Here is a 16,632-nt window from a genome sequence, read left to right as displayed (position 1 = left end):
AAGTGGCCAAATCAACCAGAACTGTCCCCAGGACATAAAATCACCTTATGGAGAATCAAAGCAGTTTTTGGACATGGGGAAAGAGATACTTCAAAGGAGGTTGCTTGAACTCCAAAAGCAACATGTGCGTTTTAGCCAAAGCTGGGATGAATGTTGGAGCTGGAGGCAGTTATTGGAGCTAAAATAAGAAGCTGGTATGTAAAAGCATTAGGAAAAGAACTGCAAACATGAGGGCAGACAGACCATTTCAGCATATATTGATAACACTGTGCATTGCTTTCATCCCAGGACCAGAAAGGGGTTTATTATCCTGCCAAACAAAGGCTCAGAGCACTTGAGGAAGTAATTACTAATACTCTTTGGGAGCCGTTGCTTTGCTAGGAGAGTAAGTGTGAACTGTTCTCAGACCAAGTGAGGAAGAGGAACTGTTGATTCATCTTGCATTACCCCATAGGCTGTAACTCATCCTGAGCTCCAGCTCCAGCTGCTGATCCCGCTTGCCTCACCTAAACCACTAAAGCGAGCGCTGTGCTCCATCTAAACCACAATCCAGCACTTTTGAGCAGAACACCTTCTTGCTTATGAGGGAGGAAACCTGGGAAAGCACGTGCTTTGCACAGCCACGTGCTGTTTCAGGTTTGCTGTCTGCACTGGCAGATGCTCAGCTTGAATCCAGCTATTTAAGCCCAGTTTAAATGGGAGAGCAGAAGCCGCAGGGAAGCAGCAGCGGTGGAGAGGGTTTGCTGCTAGCAACGAGCACCTATTGCTTTCCATGCCTCACCAGCTCATGTGTTCAGTGTGCCAGGGATCTCAGCAGCCCACATCTGGAGTTGTTTAGCAGATTAATGTAATGCCTTTGTAACTGAAGTAATCTTATAACTTCCCAGAAAAGAAGAGCCCTACAGAGCGCCCTATTTAGCAGTTTAGAGATCCTCTCCCTTCACCCCTGTCATCCCCCTTGCAAGGGATTTAGATTTCATTGACTTCTGCGTTCGTTATACATACATGAAACAGCCCCGAATCGTTCCAGCTGGTGAAGCAATGGGTGGAGAACAGCCAAAATCAACCAAGCAAGTTTTACCTTTCTTTTTTAAGCTGCTTTTCTCTTTTTTTGCAAACGTGGATGCAGCCAAGATGGGGACTGAGCCCCAGTCACTGCTGGGGCTCTCGGGATCAGCCCTCACTAGAAATAAAGGCAAAGGACTGCAAAGCTGCTGGGGATGTGGAGGGATTGTTCAATGGGGCAAATCTGAGCCTGTGTCCCCGAAGGAGGGCAAGTGAAGGGCTCATCAAGGGCAAAAAGCATCTTCCTGATGGAAAAGTCACCCTGGGTGGGGAGATGAACTTTGGGAGAGCGTCTCAGGAAAGGGATGGGAGGCAGCATGAGGAAGGTGTAAGGTTGCTGGAGCACTGGTCAGGTCTGAACTGGGGAAGGTAGGCTGGGCGTGGGGTAAAAATAAGAAAGCAAGGAGTGGCAAGTTAAAATTGGAGAGATTCTGGTTTCTGGAGTCAGAAGGAAACAAGTCAGTGCTAAATGCCTTTTCTCCATAGGAGTGTGCAGAGTGCCTGAATAGGCACTTGTCCCCAGTGTCCTCAGTCACCGGAGCACACCAAGTGCCAGAGGGGTAAGTGGGAGCAAAGTAGCACCCTGAAGCTCCATGACCACAGCAGCTTTGCACCCCTGCAGCCGATGGCCACCACAGCACCTCCCGTGCAACAGAGCATCCTGTCTACTGCCACAGAAACACACAGCAGCAAGCAAGGTATGGGAACAGGGGAGCTTTCTACAGGCGAGGTTTGTTGCATGGGGAGGGGAGAAGATCACGCAGGGGCATGACACTGCAGTGCCAACTGCTTGGCTGTCAGCTAACAAGCAACATAGCCAACAGCTAATTAGCCTCTGAGCATTTGACCTATGTCTCCAAGACAGGATAACACTATTATTTGTCCCTTTACGTTCCTGGAAGGCCCAGTGCCATTGGCCTCTTGTATCATAAAAAAATTAAAATATATTATGACCATAAACTACATCATTTGAGGAAATGAACCATTTCTTAGTAAACCAATCATGGGACACGGCAACCATGAACTTTTCTAAATCAATCGCCACTGATAAAGAGCACAGGTATTTGCTGGGAGCAGCTCCCAGCACGTGGCTCCCTGTGGGTTGCTGCTGTGGGGAGTTCGTCCCACGGGATGGTGATTTGGGATGCAGGCTGCCCCAGGAGGCACAAACCCCATTGTCAGCACAAGCTCTGCTTGGGGAGATTGCTCAAGCAAGAGGAGCCCCAGGATTTTTGCTGTGCCCCAGGGTTGAGTGGAGGCTGTTGGGGTGTTTTGTGGACGAGGCTCTAGAGGAGTTCGGGGTTTGGGATGCACCAAACATGTCCAAGTGCCTGGAGGGCCCCCAGCAGCACCCTGAGTCCAGTCAGCTTCCTCACTATGGTCCCTGTGGGAGCTGGCTGGTAGGGGACGTGAGCTGGAGTGGGACCCAAAAAGACCTTTCCTGTAAGAGCTCGGTGCAGCCAGAACTGAAACTGGTGTAGTTGCTTTTATGCTTTGATTATGAGGGCTGAGTAAGCCCCACTGCACAGCTCTGGCTAAGGAGCTAAGGCAGTAAAACAGGGCAGGACCAGAAGTTGTGCTGGAGGTTGGCAGGGTGCATCCCTGGGCCTGCTAAGGCAGTGATGACAGGCACTGGGAACTGGACTGAGAACGACCAATTCATTTCCCAAATGACACAGCCGGGGTGTCTGTGGGACACCAGTCCGTCTCCACCATCTCTTCCCCCAGGAGGCCCAGCACCCACCCCACCATGCTCCTGAGTTAGGGTATCTCTCTCAAGAGCCCTAGAATCAAGCTTGGGGACAACAGCCATCACCACCCACAAACCAGAACAGAAACCAGGGACATTGGGGTCCCCTCAGATGCAGACCAGCGGTATGTATGTGGGGGATTAGCATATTTTGCTGCTCTGAAACCCCACTGGAGACCCTGGGGGTTGCCAATGCCCTTCATTCACATCGCCTCTGCAGCTACTTCTCTACCTGCAGTGAGTGCCAGCGGGAGCGTAGTGGGTACCTGGTTTTTCCTGGAGCAGGTTGTATGTGCTGCCATTCATCTTCTCTGCAGGTAGAGCTAGGGGAGTCTCACCCTGGGACGGGGCCGTGCAGCCAGCGAGCCCCCCGTGGGCAGCGGGATACCAGCCATGCCCAGAGCTGGCTGTGGTGCGGCGGCAGGGACGGGCTAATCCCTTAATGCTGGTCACAATGAGATTTGATGGGGAGCAGGAGTTTGTGCTGCAGAGCCGCAGGTTTTAAAGGCTTCTGGCTACTACCCGGAGAGGAATTATAAGGTGGCTCTGGGTCTGTGCCCTGCTGCCAGTGCCCACAGGCTGCTTTCTGGGCCACCTTTCTGAGGTGCCCTCACCCTGGCCTCAGGCCTGCTGCTGGGTTTGTGCAGGGCAGCTCCGGAGGCTGCTCCAGAAAACATGCCTGGGTGTGTTTAACAGCAGGAGTGGGTCTGACTCCCTCTCTGGGGAGAGGCTGCCCGCTTTCGCTTTAAGATGTTTCTATATAAATACCCAGAGCAGCATATCCTTGAGAAACGACCTTTGTTGTCCCTCCCAGACACCATCATAACACGCAGGGATGGGGATGTGGGGATGAAGCAGGGTGGCAGAGGGAGCTGTGTGCCCAGTCCCTGTCTTTGGGCAGCGCTGAGTTTTGTCCCTCAGACACGTTTCTCCTCTGCAGGGAGTGTGTGCCAGCACATGGGGCTCTGCTTGGCCCGGAGGAGGAAAATTAGGTGTAGGATTAGTGTGCACTTCGCTGGGTTTTCACAGGCACTGAGCAATACATTGAATGCTGGAAGGGAGAACTGGGCACCTTGGCAATGCAACCCTGTGCCTCAGCCATGGCCAGGAGCAAGCATGGCCTCTGTACCCAGAAGAACCATCTCGGGGCCAAGCCCATCTGAAGCACCCATTTTCCTGCGCTTTCCTTCCTTCTTGAATGGGTTTCGTCCCAGCAAGCCCACTTCTGCTTTCACTGTGCTAAGGAGGAGAGAGCTCGTTCCTGCCATTCAGAGACATTGGATTGGATCCTGAGCACCATCTCAAAGGTGTAAGTCTAATGGAGCTAAACCGTTCCTAAACCGTTCCTGTCCCATCTCTGCAGCTCCCACCCAGGGCTGCCTGTGATGCATTCCCATTAATTTGGAATGCATGCAGCTGGCAGCTGCCAGAAGACTCCTGATGAGTCAGGGATGGGGAATGACCACAAGTCTGTACATTGGCTCCATGCCCAGGGAAGGGGTGCGCTGATGCCCAGCTTGCCCGCATGGAGCCGGGAGCAGCATCGAGGGCAGGGCTGGGGCTGAACTGTGCGTAACCCTATGATGCCTCCCTTCACCCCTCTGTTTCCACACAGGTTTCAATGCCTGTAGCACAGAAACACACCCAGGTCAACAGAGATTTCTCTCAGACAGTGGCAGTCCCTGAGCACACCCATGGATGAGCTGCAGGCAGTGCCCACCTCTGCTTCCACCAGGGTATCCATGGGGCGGCAAAACTACCGCCTCCATTCCACTGCCATTTAGTCCCTGATGGCAGCAGACTCTAGGGAGGGAAGCAGCCAGGCTGTGGATCTGAAGCCTGGCTCTTTGTCCCCTTTTCCCTCCTTTTTATTCCACCCTTCATTTCCCTGTGCTACCTTTACCCTGCCAATGGCTGTTTCCCTTGGGCACCCATCAGTGCCCTCTCTGTTCCTTCCTGCTGGGGCACCTCGATCTGGCTGAGTCTGCCCATCCTTGGGGAAGGACCTGCTCATGTGCCATGGTGGCTGCAAGTGAGAGGCCACGCAGCTTGCTAGATGGGGGCCTGCAGCACAGGCAGGGCTTTTTTCCACAGAGCAGTTGTTATTTTATGCCTCCTGCTGAGCCCCACAGTGTTGCCCTATCCATTAACCTGACATCCTGAGCAGCCTCACAGCACATGGCCAAATTTCCTTGGGTGACGTTAGCAACAGTGCATCCTCGTCCCAGGCTGAGCTGGTAGTGGGATGGACCCTGCTATCCTGATGATGGGGTGGGATGCAGGACCTGCCCAGCTGGTTGGAAACCAGGGCAGGCTGGCACACTGGAGAGGAGCAGCAGCTTCTTATCATGGGATATCAAGGCTTTGGGGACCATGCAGCAAAATACTGAGCCTCCGCTTGGAGCAGAATTGGGGAGAGAAGTGGCTGAATGGGGCAGGAGGAGCAGCACTGGGCCATAAACACAGTGTGGTGGCTGTCGTTTATGTGTCAGCAAACACCTTGAGTGGGCTTGACTATTGATTCTGACTGTATAAAAGAGTGTTGTGGCACTTGTTCAGGTTTGTGCAGGTTTTACAGCTCTTGTTCTGCAAAGTGCTCATGTATTTGGTTTTGCTTCTCCCTTCAGGTCTATCTGTTGACATTGGCTCTCCTGAGCAGAGCGTTGGGCCACGCCAGGAAGCTGAGTATATGACTCTCCTTGCGTTTCCCACTTTCCCAGGGGTTATCGCCTATGAAATCTCACACACACCCATGGCCAGAAAAGGTTTCTGATGCAGAGGCAGGTGAAAGGTGCCCACTGGTCCCACAGTGGTGAGTTTGGGTGCCCCATGCTTGGTGGCTGGAGCTGAGCCACCTACCCTGCCAGAAGGGCTTTAGGGTGGATGGGCAAAGCCACAGCAAAGGCAGCCTGTGGTGGGATGAGCATGGTCAGAGGTCTATAGAGCTGCGAAGAAAATCAGGGCATCAAACCAGTTTGGTTGTGCAGGGAAGGAGAATGTGTCAGGGCTCCCATTGCAGAGGAGATGGCCTATGGTTGGTGACCCACAGCGGAAGGCACACAGTATCACCCATTTGCCACCTCCAGTCCTCTTCCCAACAGAAGATGCCAGCACTGGCTGAGCCTGCAGGGACACTTAGTGCTGGGGGCTCAGAGGGCTTGAGCCCACGGTGATGGTCCCCAGATCCCCATCCACCCCTCAGCACTGGGGCTCCTGGTGCCATGAGGATGCAGCCAGGGTCCCTCCAGTGGCTGCAGCATTTTGGGATAGAAAGTCCTGTACTGCCTTGCAGGCACTTCAGCTTTTCGAAGCCAGGATCCACCTGCTCCTCAGCTACTGGTGTCTTTCCAGAGCCACTTGCTCTGTATGGAGCTGCTTCAGTGCATCATCCAGAGCCCACTGTTAGTTTTTGACTGACACCGTTAGTCTTTTCTGAAGAGATTTGCTGGGTAATTTCTGCTGATGCTCAGGCTGAAGCTTGGACTGGGCTCGTTCCTTGAGGGTAATTGCTTCTGGGACCTGGCTTTGCTCAGAGGCCCCAGTGGGAATGTGGTGCCTGTGCCCAGGGCAGAGCCATCAGCCCTGGGTTCATGATACAGCCACTACCTTGAAATTTGCCTTTCGTGAAATTCTGCAACATTTGCTCTTTCCACAAACATTTCTGCCAGGAACGCTGTTTGCTCCAATATTTGAGGAAAGCAAACAGAGGGGGAGCCTGAACACAAACATCATGGATGTTTTTTCGCAGTCTTTGCCCTGCTCTAACCCCAAGCCCACCACAGAGACACTTGTAGGTGATCCCTGTGCTCCAGGTACCCCTTGGCTCTGCCCTGTGCGCTGCCTGTGCCCACTGCTGGCCATGATCCCACTGCAAATACTGCTGTATTTCAAAGAAGATCACCCAGACCTTGCTGCCTGCAGGACCACCGTCGCTCACCACCCCTTTGCACTCACTTTAGACAAACATCATTTTAATGCCGTTTGAGAAATGTCAGCAGAAGACCAACCGAGCCCGTCTGACCCACACACCTACACCCGCCCTGCGGAGCTCGAAATAGCTCTCAGCCACTCCTCAAGCCTTCCCAGGCCTTGTGCTGCTCACCTCCCAGAGCTGGAGCTCACCCCAGCCCTCTGTGCTCACTCCCATTGTAAATTGCCATGGTGTTTCCAAGTGAAGCTGCAGACCAGGGCGTGCTGCTGCCTGGTTAAGTGCTGGGGTGAGGCGGCTGCCCCGGTGTGGTGGAAGCTGCAGCCCTGCTACAAATGCAGTCACTGTCTTGACACCAAGCAGCATCCCTGCAGCTCCCAGCGATGCAGAGCATCCCCTATTCTTCCCCGAGGAGACCCTCTTCCCTCTTCCCCAAGCCTCAGGATCAAGCCAAGGCAGCTAAAGCAGTGATTGTTCCTCTTGCATCCCATCTGAATACCAGGGCTTATTTCTGGGTGCAGCAAGACCCTGCTCAGCGGTTTCTTGCCCTGGTAAGTGCTGACCCTGCCAGTGTTATAAATACCACTAACAGTCAGTGGGGATGGTAGGAGTGGGCACAGGGAAGGACCCGTGCAGGTGTCCCAAAACTTACAAGTCCCTGATGGCCTCCATGCCATGGACACAGAGCACAAGGAGTAAACAGAGGAATTAAATAGCAGCTGACATGAGAAATCAAGGGAGGGAAGCTCAGTTTGGGTAGTATCTAGTGTAAAGCTATAATTAGATCAATTTGTCCATGGGAAATAGCTGCTTCATACTGAAAAGTAAAAATCCTCAGAACTTCTGCCTCCTCTTACGTTCTTCACCTGAAGCTGTTCCCACATCTGACCAAGCTGCTCAAGCAGCTCTGGCGGCTTGCAGTTTTCAGCTACTTTCCAGAGCTGCTTTACTGAGCTGGCCCTGCTGTAACCACCGGCTCCGGGGATCCCTGGCTCTGAGACACTTCCAATATACAAAGGAGAGGTGCTGCCCGTGCTGGGATTGAAGGAAATTGCCAGGATTGTGCCCAAGTCTCATTTGGAGGACTAAGGTGGAGCTGGGGTCTCATCACCAACTTGCTGCCCCTTACACCTTCTCCATACCCTACCCTCTCACACACTCACTTGCAGCCTCCCCTGGGGATTTAGCACCAGTGCGCCTGGAGGAGCCCTTTCCAGCAGAGCATCCTCCAAATCCTTTACACCAGGCACAGGTCTGATGGGAGAGAAATCAGTGCCTCCAAGGTATGGTTTAAGGGGAATGCTGCTGACAGTCTGGGGCAGAGATGGATGGGGAGGGTTGAAGGAACTGCAGTGGGTGAATGCCTCGCTCTGATCTTATCAATGCCACTGCTGTAAAGAGCAGGCTAGACCCACTCGCCATCCTGAGGCCAAGTGCCAGCACCCAGCTTCTCCCTCAATATAACCCTGGCTTCAAACAGATGCTGAAATGCTGAAGCCCCTCATAGATGGGGAGACAGAAAAATCAGGAAGTCTTTCCATCTGTCAAAGGAAATTGAAAATGACCCCTCCAAGGCTGAAGGCTCATCTGGTGGATGTGGTGTGCACCATCAGCTGAGCCCCAGCAATGCCCTAGGGGTGGCTGGGGCTGGCTGCACTGGTGGAACTCAGCGCACCACCACTGCCTGGAGCATCCCATTGCTTTTCAAGAGAATAATCTCCCCAGTGACCCTGGAAAGGGCTTGGCCACCACTTTGCCATCAGCCCCATGGCACATCCAGCTGCTGTGCCCACCCTGCCACACAGCCCAGCCCCACAGCACTGCCAGGCACTGCCCAGTCCCCAGCCCTTCCTTGCCTCTATTTGGTTAACTTTTTCACCTGTTTTATTTATGAGGACTCCCCTCCTTCTGCCAACACTGAGCTTCCTCCCCCTTTGGTCTGGGAGGCCCTTCTTGCCTTTCTATTCTTATTATTTTTCTCTCTTCCCCTTGCAAGGCCCCAGGCTCAGCCCCACGATGGGCTCGAAGGCAGAAGTCCCATGGCTTTGTTTGGCCACGGGAGCAGATGATGCGATGTGCAGTGACTCTTCTCCAGCCACCCTGCGGTACCCGGCCCTGCCTGTGCCTTCCCCATGGCTCATCACTGACCCTCAGGCTGAAATATTGGGGGAAAATCAGGATTAAAACAAAAAATCAGGACAAAACAGTGGCAATGTGTGCCTGCCTGTGCTGGAGGTCACTGATGTGCCAGGGCGGGCAAGCGGCTGCTCCCATTGGAGCCAACTGCAAGTGGGCAGAATAACTTAACCGTAAGTGATTAAAGAGCTTGTTCAGCTCCTTGCGTTGCGTCTGCCAGGCAAAGCCTGTTGCTCACTACAGAAATGAGGTTGGGTTTGCACCCTGGGGCTTAGGGCTGGAGGTGGCACCCGCAGGAGGCTGCAGCCTGGAGCAGGAGAAGGCACCACCCAGAACAAGGCCATGGGCAAAGTGCGAGGAGGTGGCCTGGGAGTCCCATAAACCCTCCTGAGACCTGGCTGAGTGTGGGCTGGTGAGGCTGTGTGTGTTCGTGACTGAGGTGTGGTAAAGGAGAAGGGGAGCAGGATATGAAAAATGCAGTGAAGAGAGGCAAGATACCATGATGGAGAGGCATGGGGTGTGATGGGGAGCCAGGCGAAGTGATGGAGAGCCACAGGGAAGTGATGGAGAGCCACCAGGAAGTGATGGAAAGCCATGAGGACGTGATGGAGAGCCACAAGGAAGTGATGGAGATCCATGAGGATGACGGAGAACCTCGTAACTGTGAGACCTTGTTTACTGAGGCTTTCCTCCGCATGCTGGCCATGCCCAGGGAACTGAGGTTCCCAGACCACATGGAACCAGCCCCAGCCCCTCGCTGTGCAGGTAAGCTGTAGCATGGGCACATTTGAACCCATCCTGAGGACAACAGTGGTCTGGTGACAGCCTGGGCAGGGGGACCTGTCCCCTGGTGCCCGTGTTTGTTGGCAGAAGGCATCTAGCACAGCCAACAAGAGCAGTGGCACGGGGCTGTTCCAGGCTGGTACCTGCTGTGCCATGCAGGGAGCACGGGCACAGGTCTGGTGTGCATCTCCCTGCAGGCAGGCTCCCTGCCTGCTGCTCTGTACCACAGACACTGGAGCTGCTGCTCATCCGGGCACTACGGTCCCTGCTGGGAACCTGCCCAGCCCCAGCCTTGGGTGAGAGCAGCAGCACTGGCAGGCACCCGCTGTGCCTGCTCACACAGCCCTGGCATGCCACAGGCACCACAGCCTTTGCACCGGGGCTGGCTGCATGTCCTAAGGCAGCGTCACCTCCTCTCTAAACTGCTTCCTCTTGTGCTGCAAGCAAGCCCTGCAGCAGCCCCTTGCGCCAGCTCTGCTCCCTTGGGCACGTGCCTCCTTCTCTGAGCCAAGCAGAGTGAAAGAGAGAAAGCACAGAGATAGATATGTATTTATACGATAGAAAGGTCAATTGGGGACCCTTTTCCTGCCTCCATCTCCAGGTACCTGAGGCGGTGGGGGCCAGGCAGCGCGGTGAGGCCGGGATGTGGGGCTGGGGGCTGCTGCCCATTCCCAGCCCCGCTTCCCGCGAGCGACGCTGGGGCGGCAGCGCGGGCGATGGGAACGCTGTACTCACCATATGGAGCCTCCATCTTAGCGCTTAGCTGGGTGCTTACATTGACCATGTCTCGCCGGCTACTGCTATGGGGACTTGGGGCGGAAAACCCGAGGAGGTAGAGGAATAAAAAGAAATCTAAATAAATAAATCGAAATGTCTTTCACTAAGGAGCGAGGTGAAGGCAGGAGGGAGCGCGGAGAGGCAGGGCGACAAAACCTGCCTCTCCTGTTATCTTATTGATTCGCTTAATCAGGGCTAATGTGGGTGGAGATGTTAAATAGTAACCAAGCTCTTATGGAAACCAATCTGCAAGGTGCCGTTGCTGTAGCTATAGTAACTGCTGCCAAGCTAGAAACTCAAACATGGCTTTTACTGGACTCTTTTGGGGCTCCCGTTTCCCGCCGGTGTCAAGGCCAGGGCAGTGACGGGCTGGGATTCATCCCTGCCCGCAGGGGGACAGGGAAGCTGAATCCGATTCCACCGCATCCCGGGTGCTGCCAGTTTTGTGCCATAGCCCATCTGTGATGGGGAAAGCACAGCTGAGACTGCCCATGGGCAAGGGGCAAACACCACATGGGGGACCAGAGGCTGAGGGGTGAGCTGTGGGGCTGGCACGGGCAGAGCAGAGCCTGGACAAAGCACAGGGGACAAAATGCCCCAGCCATGAGCCGAGGCTTGTCCACTCCATGTGGAACCAGAGGGATCACTTGGGGATGGGGGGCTCAGGGATGCTGCAGTGGGATGCAGGGTGGTACCCTGAGAACAGCGCCAGGGCACAGGGCAGTCACAGCTCCTTCACATCCCTCTCTGCTTCCCAAACTGAGGGGACCTGTAGCGTTCCACAGCCACTCATGGATATCTCTGCTCCTTCCAGGACCACAGCACCAAGGAGGAGCCCTGAGGGTTTCACAGTCCAGAATGTTCCTTGTGCCACCGGTGGCTCCATGCTGGGGCAAGCAGGGCCTTATGCAAGAGGTGTTGCTGGGATGATACCAAATATATGGGGAATCCCAAAGGAGCGTGCATTGGAGCAGAGCAAGTGAGGAGAGGACCGCTGGGACACAGTGAGCTGCATCGCAGGAATCACAGCCAAGGCCTGGGAATTTGGGGACCCCTGGGTCTGCTGAATGATTTGAGGTCCTAGGGAGGGAGGGGATGTGGATAATGGGGTGCTCAGTGGCGCTGCGGGTGAGGTAGGGCAGTGGGATGGTGTGGGGATGTGTGCCATGGAGCGGGGACACACTTGGGGCTCTCCACTTCTCCAGCTGCTCACCTCAAGGGGAGCATATTGGTATTCACCTACAGCAGCCTCTGCCTTAGCACGGGTGGGGGGCAGTGGGGAAAGCCCCCAAGCCTGCAGAGCAGGGACCACGCCAGCCAGCCCCGCTCCCCTACACACCCTGAAACCATCCCTATCTCAGGAAACAGGGACCTGAACCATTCCTATTTCCCGCAAAGTGGAAAGCAGCCGGAAAACACAAGTGCTGCTGGAGCATATGTATATGCTAATAGTTATAAATGCTAAAATATATAATATTTTATATAATATATAAATATATAATATATAATAATATATAATATATAATAATATATAATATGCTAAAAATTACGATCTTATATTATAAAAGCAGTTTCCTACACTAGGGATGAAGCAGATTGGACAGCCGGGCTGCTGGGGATCAGTGTTATAAATAACTCCTTTTCACCCCATCCCCATTCCTGCAGGCTCCTCCTGGGGCTGCAGCCCTAGAATCAACTGACGTGATTGGATTTGAGTCCGGTGAAGCACATATTGTTGGAGCAGCCCCCTCCATAGACTGGGGGGCAGGCTGAGCATGGCTGCCCCACCTTGTACGGCACTTCTCCCTGCCAGTTGCCCCTAAAAAGAGAGGAGAGCATCACCTCTGAGCACCACCGCCGGCATGGGAGCGAGGGTGTTGGGAGGGTTCCCTCCATGCACTCACTTGAAGGCGTAGTTGCAGACGAGGAGGACGGCGTGCCGCAGCGTGCTGCCCCACACATGTACATTGGTGCATGTGCTGAGGGCACAGCCTAGGCGGCTGGAGGATGCCCACACCATCTGCACCGGGATGGAGAGCAGGAGCTATCAGTGACCATCCACCCAGGCATCCCACATCCACCACCCCAGGACCCCAGCGCAGGGCTCCGTCCCACCACGGAATTGCATCCCGCCTAGCAGATTCCTTGGGTTGGAGGCTGTGCCCGTCATAGGCAATGCTTTGTCACCAGAGGGTGATCTTTTGCTGTCCACCTTCTGCCTGCAGCCCGTCTGCCCCCTGCTCACTCCAATGAGCAGCAGAGTCTGGGTTGGTTCTCTAATTTACCCAAATTAGATCCCAAACCTCACCCTGAATCACAGCCAGCAGCTTACCCTGCACACAGGGGGAGCAAACAGCACCAGAAGCTCCTCCTAAAGCCTCTCCAGGCTGAATTTCTTCCTTAAAAATGTGTCTTGCCCATTTGCAACCCAGAGTGTCCCTGAGCATCCCCATGGATGAGCTGCACAGGAATGCAGACGCCCAAGTAAAGGTTGGAGCCGCGCAGAGGAGGTATTTAGGGATTGGCACTGGGAAGCAGAGGGAGGTTTTCCATGTTGTGCTGGCCAGGCTGCCGGTGGATGTGCCAGGGGATGAAGGAGCTGCATTCCAGGTTGCTGACACAGCTGGGTGCTGTAAAGCCGCTCCGTCACAGACAGGATTCATTCCTGCACCCATCCTGCAGGCACAGTGCCTGCTGCCAGCCCTGCTGCCAGGATTCCATCCCAGACCCCAGCTCTGCTCACTGCACCGGGGCTGTGTGTGACGCTCACCTGCGTGTAGTGGCTGCAAACAGAGCTGCTGCACTTGGAGGGGCAGCGGGGGTTGCACTCGCGGGGGTGCGGGAAGGAGTAGTGCTGCTTCTCCTGGTGCCAGGATTTCACCATGTTGATGACAGAGCTGGACCTGCAAAGGGTGCTGCAGGTAAGGTGGACGTCTTCCCCCTTAGGGCTCATGGATGATGGAGAGGAAGGGGAAGGCTCCACTTTGAGGGATGGGGAGAGAAGTGGGTTTTAGCACTGCTAGTGAGAAGGGGCAATGACATCCTTGTGCCAAGTCCACTTGTGGAACTGGTGGACACACAACCCTCACTTGAGGTCCCTGAGTGCTCAGTTTCATGGTGGAGATCCAGGACCTGCATCCCCCTGGTCCATGTGTCAGGCAGACAGGGAATTGATGCCATTCTCCCAGATGAGCACCTCTGGCTTCCTGTATTTACCCTTCTGCAAGAGCTGGACCCCCCATCTCCACCACAGGGGCCTTTATGTGCCCCTGGTTGCATCTCAGTCCTTTGCAACTCCGGCTCAGAGCCTCCCTGCTCCTTGACCCAGGGGTGGCTGCAGCTCCTTCTCCTCCAGCATTGCAAGACGCGGGGGTTCCCAGGAGCCTGCTCTGCCTGCAGGACACTCACCTGCCCGAGTGGATGAAGAGGTTCTGCCCCACATATTTCATCAGCTCGGGGGGCCCGTGGTGCCACAGGCAGCGCGCAGCCCATGCCTCAGCTGCCCTGGCCAGCCGCTCATCCCAGACCTGGCCAGGAGGAAAGGAAAAAGGCAGGCAGGAATTTTGGCTGCCCAGAGGAGGGAAGAGGAGAAACCCACTCTCCTGTGCTCAGGGAGCACCCATTGGTGTCCAAAAGCCACATCAGGCTGGAAAAAGCCCTGGGGCAGCCATCCCACAGCTGGGAAGCTCCCAGATGTCACAGCCATGGGACCAGGGGTCCTAAATCTGCCCCTGGGTGAGCACATCACCCCATTAGGACTCCATCCCTCCTGCACAGAGACTGCATCTGCCCTGCACCAGGGACACGGAACATCCCCTAGGACAGATGATAGCCACAAACCCTGACATCCCCATGTGTGGGTGCCCCATCCCTACCAGGTTGGGCACTCACATCCCAGGTGAGCCCCTTGACCCCACCAAGGACCCAGAGATACTCTACTGGAGCCTGACTCACCATGTACTCCATGTTGGCGGCGGGGGGGGACACCTGCGCCCGCACTTGGTTGTGGTAGTCCAAAATCATGCTCATGTCGTGGCGGGAGAGGAACCGCTTCTGATGGCCCCGGGGGACCCCCGTGCCCCACTGCAGCCCCGCGGCTCTGCCCCCGGCAGGGGACAGGGGCTCGGTGTCGTTGGGCAGCAGGCGGGAGCTGGACTCTTGTGGCATCCAGAAGCCCACGGCAGTGAGGAACAGCGGCAAGCGGAGCACAGTCATGCTAGCCCGGCCGGCCGGATGGGCCAGTGGCTTTCTGCTCCTGCACAGAGTAAAGGAAGATCACCGGTCCCTGCGACCAGCACGTGGGTCTAGGAGGGAAACCAGCACAGGCACCACTCAGGTTTGCAAACAGCCCTTCCCGTTTTGCTTTTTAAAGTCAATCTCCTCAATAACATCGCTCATCACAGCAAATTCCCCAGCACCGGCAGGGAGATGTCTTGGGAACTGGTTTTCTTGTTGTTTCCTTTAAAGAATAAAATCAGTACAAAACCTCCCCCATCTTTTCAGCCATTGCACATACCTGTCAGGCAGCGGTTAAACAGGATCATGCTGAGAAACTCGCTGCAGCCTCCTGCCCTGTAACTTCCCACATGTTTGGTGTGTTGAATAAATCCCCAGCACAAATGGCAATCTCATACAGATAAAGAAATGCACGGCAAAATTCTTCACCAGTAACAAATTCTAACGATTCCTTCCCTCAGGGGAAGACAAATCAGTGCCAAAAGCAGAACTTTCCGCCTTTCAAAAAGAGTTCTAGAGGAAGGGAAATGAATGAATGAAATATTCCCCCGTCTATCGGCCGACGTCTGCCTGGCACTTCCCAGCATCCCTGCCAGCCCTTCCTCGGAGCAGCGGGGAGGTTGTGCTTCAAACACGTACCTTGAGGACTGAGCAGAGCCCCACGCCGGCAGCCTCTGGGATTGCCCTTCGCGACCAACCTGCGGTGGCGGCTGCAGGAGGGGTTTAGCTTAGCCCAGGCGGGCAGCTCGCTGCAGCGCCTGACGCATCCTGACTGCTCCCGGAGAGGGTCATAAGGTTCGGAAGGAGCCCTGCGCTAGGGCACTTATAGGCTGCCGGGTGCCTCCACACACGGGCGGGCTGGCAGCAGCACTGAGCCCTGCACGATGCTGCCGGGGGGGAGCGAGCAAAGCCCAGCCCACCCGTCCATCAGACAGCGAAGGGCGTTTGCTGCCGGATGGGAGTTTAACCTGTTCTGGGACCTTCACAGCTCTGTCACCTCCTCACCCCCCGCCGGCTGCATCTGGGCGGCAGATGCAGAAAACGGAGGAGGGTTTTTTTCCCTGGTGATGCCCAGCCAAAGGCATCGCAGGGAGAAAGAGCCCTTCCCCTGCTGTGCTGCCTCAGGCTTGCGCTAGTGTCCAAGTGTCTGTCCCCAGGGAGGGGAGGTGGCTGCACGAGTCTGAAACCCGCGGACAATCCTGCAGCATGAGGTGTGTTCCCTACAGCGTCCCAAGCGGTCACCATGCCTGGGGCCCGCTGAATTATTGCAGGTCACAAAAAGGTGAGCCCGGCAGGCTGGAGGGGCTGCTTGCAGTGCCCCTCACGTCTCTTTCTGCTACCTCTGCACTTAGTGTGAGTGGCCACGTGTGAGCTGCAGCGGGGCTCGCTGCCGTCATCTCCCCATGCCACGGGGCCACAGGTAAGCAAGGCTCTTACTGGGTTCACCAGGGCACAGGTGGCTTTGGAGCCAGGATTTGGCGTTTTGATTGCATGAAGGGGAGCACCAAGGCTGAACTCCCTCTCCTGAGCAGGCAGGATGCACAGAGGTGGAGACATGGAGCTGAAACCAGCACGTGCCCAAGGAAAACTGTTCCTCAGAGAGGGACACAGGGAGGCTGCCAGGATGGTGCAGGGAGGAGAAGGCAGTCCCACAGCAGCAGCTTCTTGTCCTCACTGGTTTGACTGGGACAAGGATCCCAGGCACACAACTCCTGCCCCATGCTGGGACTGACAGCAAGTCCAGAGCCCGATCAGCTGCACCCAGCACCCCAGAGACCCACTGTGCGGCAGGAGCCGACCAGGAGCTCAAAGAGGAGCAGACCCAAGCATGGAGCAGGAATAGTGCCCAGGTGCTGAGCTGATGCACTCTATTAACACAGCCTCACCCTATTGTGAGCCTCTGCTGAAACAGTCCCTGTGTATATTTTTCCTGGCACCTGCTCACCCATAAAGCAAC

General features: G+C 55.3%; 2 protein-coding genes across 2 annotated transcripts in view; both read right to left on the bottom strand.

Moving 5' to 3' along the window:
• HNF4A (hepatocyte nuclear factor 4 alpha) overlaps nt 1-10,446 on the bottom strand; it is a gene marked incomplete at both ends in the record, with an annotated part of 31,996 nt that extends 21,550 nt beyond the window's left edge. The window contains one exon of the mRNA XM_080628243.1: nt 10,398-10,446. Coding sequence (XP_080484369.1) covers nt 10,398-10,446 — 49 coding nt within the window. The remainder of the gene's footprint in view (nt 1-10,397) is intronic.
• Nucleotides 10,447-12,131: 1,685 nt separating this feature from the next.
• R3HDML (R3H domain containing like) lies at nt 12,132-14,654 on the bottom strand (the record flags this gene model as incomplete). Its single annotated transcript, XM_080627840.1, has 5 exons — nt 12,132-12,258; nt 12,344-12,459; nt 13,210-13,342; nt 13,848-13,966; nt 14,394-14,654. 5 exons carry the CDS (start codon nt 14,652-14,654, stop codon nt 12,132-12,134), a joined length of 756 nt encoding a protein of 251 aa, XP_080483966.1.
• Between the last annotated feature and the right edge of the window lie 1,978 nt (nt 14,655-16,632).

Source organism: Psittacula echo (assembly GCF_963264785.1).
Source record: "Psittacula echo genome assembly, chromosome: 12".
NCBI classification, from domain to species: domain Eukaryota; kingdom Metazoa; phylum Chordata; class Aves; order Psittaciformes; family Psittacidae; genus Psittacula; species Psittacula echo.
The sequence above is the reverse complement of the archived record's forward strand: the minus strand, read 5'-3'. Positions and strand labels throughout refer to the sequence as shown.